This window comes from Nothobranchius furzeri, chromosome 6 (genome assembly GCF_043380555.1).
Source record: "Nothobranchius furzeri strain GRZ-AD chromosome 6, NfurGRZ-RIMD1, whole genome shotgun sequence".
In the NCBI taxonomy this organism is placed as follows: domain Eukaryota; kingdom Metazoa; phylum Chordata; class Actinopteri; order Cyprinodontiformes; family Nothobranchiidae; genus Nothobranchius; species Nothobranchius furzeri.
The window spans coordinates 71723689-71728688 of NC_091746.1; the positions used below are offsets into that span (position 1 = coordinate 71723689).

At 43.3% G+C, this 5000-nt stretch overlaps 1 protein-coding gene across 1 annotated transcript in view; it reads right to left on the reverse strand.

The window, feature by feature from the left end:
* Positions 1–4572, reverse strand: part of LOC129164461 (rab9 effector protein with kelch motifs) — a 12229-nt gene extending 7657 nt beyond the window's left edge. Inside the window, exons 1-8 of the mRNA XM_054744668.2 lie at positions 4247–4572; positions 3993–4065; positions 3828–3867; positions 1568–1646; positions 1274–1362; positions 1058–1204; positions 937–988; positions 740–840 (exon numbers count right to left, since the gene is read on the reverse strand). Coding sequence (XP_054600643.2) covers positions 740–840; positions 937–988; positions 1058–1204; positions 1274–1362; positions 1568–1646; positions 3828–3867; positions 3993–4065; positions 4247–4347 — 682 coding nt within the window. The 5' untranslated portion in view covers positions 4348–4572. The remainder of the gene's footprint in view (positions 1–739; positions 841–936; positions 989–1057; positions 1205–1273; positions 1363–1567; positions 1647–3827; positions 3868–3992; positions 4066–4246) is intronic.
* Positions 4573–5000: the final 428 nt, after the last annotated feature.

The following is a 5000-nucleotide window of genomic DNA, read 5'->3' on the forward strand; positions in this document are numbered from 1 at the left end:
TCACCTCCACAAACAACACAAGCCTGGAGGAGTTCTGCTGTGCGGCGATGTTGCTAATGCTAACGGCTTCTACTAGTAGCGACGTTCTCTCCTGGACGCTAAACCAACAACGGCTTTCACCGTCGTGAGTCAAGATGGGTGTCCTGAGTCCATGAATGTTAAAGATATCGGCTAGAGACAAAGTTCCTCTGAGCAGCACGTGTAAAGAAGAATTAAAACCTCAGATGAAAAAGGTTTTTTTGGGTTTTCACGGCTGGAATTTTAAGAAAATCTGATGTTTGTGACCGGCGCGGGAAAAACAGAAACTAAATTCCGGTCTAAGCCCTGGGCAGCTGGAGACGTTCCACATGGAGCTCTGCTGAAACTGCTGTAGTAAACAACCCCGACGCCGGCGTTTCTGCGTTAGCGTTACAGCAGAACAACGTGTCATTAGTCAGATGTAGCTTCTGACGCCTCTGCTAGTCGGTCACATTTGTGTTTTCACTGGGATACGGCGACGAGAACGGATATTGGACTACCGGAGAAGTTCAGCCGAGCTCCGACCCCGCTAGCTGGATGTCCCCACCGGAGGTGCAGACACGCGTTAGACCGTTTCACTCAGAAAACCCGCGACCCGATTTGGACACCGAGGAGGATTCTGTTCATCTTCAGAACCAACATCTGTACGGTTTGTTTACTTTGTTAAATATTTCATTTTTGTACTCAGATCTCATCCAGGTTCTGGTGCCTCGTGGTTTACCTGTGTTCAGAACAAACAGGTCCTTACAGAACTCTCCTTCTGCTCCAAAACCTCCAAACATGTAGACCCGATCACCCGCCGGAGCGAAGCTCTGACCCCATCTACACAAGGATCACACAGGAAATGAGTCGGGACTCAAACCGGCTGGGTGTCTCCGAGGATCGGATCTTTAGGTTCGAGGCTCGATCGGGTCTCACAGGGCAGGAGGGGGAGATCCGCTGGTTCTGACCGGAGTCCAGTTCAGAGACACTGAAATCAGAGCAGAGACCGTTCAGAATCTAGATCTGAATCTGCGTCCTGGGTCACGTATCGCATTACCGGTGTTGAAAACCAGGAGGTTGTCGGTTGGATTCCCCCTCAGAACTCCTCCGTACACGTAGATGTTGTCTCCAGCAGCAGCGGCGCTGTGTCCGAGGGCTCGGAGGGCCACGCCACCGCTTTCCAAACACTCCCAGGTCAGGGTCACTGGCAAGACACAGAACTTCATCACAGTTCTGCTGGGACTCCGGGACGGACCAGGTCTCGGGTCCTCACCGATGTCAAAGCTGTAAACTCCTGGGAGACATTCCGGAGTGTCGGGACTAGAAGATCCTCCAAACAGATACAACTTCCCTTTAACCACACTGAGCAGGAGAAAGGTGGGTTTTCAGAGCCCGGACCGACATCCCAACTTGCTTCAGCCCGTCTGGTACCAAGACCAGGAGCAGACAGTCCAAAGGAAAAATCCTTCAGGAAGTCTGGAGAACTGCTGATCCAGAACCACAGGGAAGTCTGGGTGCTGGGTTGTGGATCAGGAGTTCTGGACCATCAGGTGAAGTTGTGGTTTACCAGAGTGTGTGTCCTGCTCTGGCCAATGGAACGTCTCCACTCTGAGGTATCTCCTCCCAGGTGATGTCATCAGGAGTCACTGAAACCAGGAATCACAGAGGTCTGTACTTCCTGTCAGAGGAACTCGCTTCCAAATGTTATTTATTTGTGTTTTTGTTGCTATAATTTTTAAAACATTCATTTTAAAATATTTATCCTTTTTTTGTCTGTTTGTTTCCCCAAACGTGTTTATTTTTTATTTGTTGTTGTTTCTGGTTTCTGCCTCAGAGTTTCCCGGGAGGAGTTTTGGTTGCACCTGCATGGTGGAGTAGTTGGAAGCTCTGGGGCCTCACAGCAAGAAGGTCCTAACCCCACTTGTGTGAACTTTCTGCATGGAGTTAGTGTGTTCTCCCCATGCATGCACGGGGTTTCTCCAGATACTCCACATTTTCCCCACAGACCAAACTAGGGATGCACAGATATGACATTTTGGGCCGATTATATATATATATATATATATATATATATATATATATATACACATACATATGAAACAGATACACAAACAGAAACAAGATGGAAAAAACATTGGTTGACTTCAGTTGACTTTAGCATGTATGTTTACTTGTTAGCATGTATGTTGAGCATGTATGTTTACCTGTTAGCATGTATGTTTAGAATGTATGTTTACCTGTTAGCATGTATGTTGAGCATGTATGTTTACCTGTTAGCATGTATGTTGAGCATGTATGTTTACCTGTTAGCGTGTATGTTGAGCATGTATGTTTACCTGTTAGCATGTATGTTGAGCATGTATGTTTACCTGTTAGCATGTATGTTGAGCATGTATGTTTACCTGTTAGCGTGTATGTTGAGCATGTATGTTTACCTGTTAGCGTGTATGTTTAGCATGAATGTTTACCTGTTAGCGTGTATGTTTAGCATGTATGTTTACCTGTTAGTATGTATGTTTAGAATGTATGTTTACCTGTTAGCATGTATGTTGAGCATGTATGTTTACCTGTTAGCATGTATGTTGAGCATGTATGTTTACCTGTTAGCGTGTATGTTTAGCATGTATGTTTACCTGTTAACGTGTATGCTGAGCATGTATGTTTACCTGTTAGCATGTATGTTGAGCATGTATGTTTACCTGTTAGCATGTATGTTTATCTGTTAGCGTGTATGTTTAGCATGTATGTTTACCTGTTAGTATGTATGTTTAGAATGTATGTTTACCTGTTAGCATGTATGTTGAGCATGTATGTTTACCTGTTAGCATGTATGTTGAGCATGTATGTTTACCTGTTAGCATGTATGTTGAGCATGTATGTTTACCTGTTAGCGTGTATGTTTAGCATGTATGTTTACCTGTTAGCGTGTATGTTTAGCATGTATGTTTACCTGTTAGCGTGTATGTTGAGCATGTATGTTTACCTGTTAGCATGTATGTTGAGCATGTATGTTTACCTATTAGCATGTATGTTGAGCATGTATGTTTACCTGTTAGCGTGTATGTTAGCATGTATGTTTACCTGTTAGCATGTATGTTTATCTGTTAGCGTGTATGTTTAGCATGTATGTTTACCTGTTAGTATGTATGTTTAGAATGTATGTTTACCTGTTAGCATGTATGTTGAGCATGTATGTTTACCTGTTAGCGTGTATGTTGAGCATGTATGTTTACCTGTTAGCATGTATGTTGAGCATGTATGTTTACCTGTTAGCATGTATGTTGAGCATGTATGTTTACCTGTTAATGTGTATGTTTAGCATGTATGTTTACCTGTTAGCGTGTATGTTTAGCATGTATGTTTACCTGTTAGCGTGTATGTTGAGCATGTATGTTTACCTGTTAGCGTGTATGTTTAGCATGTATGTTTACCTGTTAGCGTGTATGTTGAGCATGTATGTTTACCTGTTAGCATGTATGTTGAGCATGTATGTTTACCTATTAGCATGTATGTTGAGCATGTATGTTTACCTGTTAGCGTGTATGTTTAGCATGTATGTTTACCTGTTAGCGTGTATGTTGAGCATGTATGTTTACCTGTTAGCATGTATGTTGAGCATGTATGTTTACCTGTTAGCATGTATGTTGAGCATGTATGTTTACCTGTTAGCGTGTATGTTTAGCATGTATGTTTACCTGTTAGTATGTATGTTTAGAATGTATGTTTACCTGTTAGCATGTATGTTGAGCATGTATGTTTACCTGTTAGCATGTATGTTGAGCATGTATGTTTACCTGTTAGCGTGTATGTTTAGCATGTATCTTTACCTGTTAGCATGTAGAAGTCACTGAGGTAAACAGGACTGTGCTGAATGAGAATAAAATAATATTGACAACAAAATAAAAACGGTGGATAGATTAAGATGAAAGCATTTATCACGTATATGATGTCGCGTTTGTAGATGTTGGATGAAATCAGGTGAACTCCATCACCTCTGGATCGATGCTGCAGGCTCCTCCAAACAGGAAAGCTATGTTTCCAGCCACGGCTAAAGCGTGTCCATTTCTGGAAAATCCAAATATCCAGATCAGAACGTGTCACAAAAACTACAGATGAACTCGTGTTGAACACCAAACAAACAAACCAATGAATGATTCATCCAGACATTTGTGTGACCGTTCATCAGCCGTATGAGTTTGTTTTAGATTCAGGTTCTCCTCTGGTTGGAGGACTTGTTAAGACTCACCGAGGACTTGGAGATTGTCCTCTCACGTCTTTGTCCAACCAGTGACCGCTAGCTAGAGCCATCGTCTTTGCTCCTGTCTGACCACACAAACAGACATTCATCCACCGGTTCTCTACGTCTAAACTAGGGTCAGGGGTGAGAGGGAGAAGGCCAGGCGGCTTCTGAACAAGAATCACCTCAGCTGACTCCTTTTGATGAGGAGTCCCTCCTGGATGGTGGAGCTTCTCACCTGTTTCCAGTTATCTCAGTAACTCGTTGAAATGCAGCCTATGACGATCAAAAGAAACAAACGTTTGTATTCATTTAATCACAACTAAACCAGAACTCATCTGACCCAAGCAAAGCTCTTCTCCTCTAGGTGGCGCTACAGCGGACAACAACATGTATTTAGCAGGAAAACCACAACATCTCCTCCAGAGGAGGACGCGTCCACAAACGTCCTCAGCAGGGTGAACTTACCTGCTGATGTTCAAACGTGTCTGAGAACAAACCGAGTCCAAACACGAGTGTCTTCAGCTGTCCTCCACGTCTCACCTTACAGGTAAGCCTACACGGGCTCTTCCTGCAGAGTCACTGTTGCCTAGCAACCACACCAGGTAGTGTTGAACGGGATGGATGCTCGATGAAACTGAACAAACACAAATAAGTTTCATTGAAAACTCAAATCCTTGAAACACCTGAGAGTTTCTGTGTAAATAAATAAACACACGTCAGTTTTTAAAGAGTTAAACACACCCACATCACCCCGCTTCTC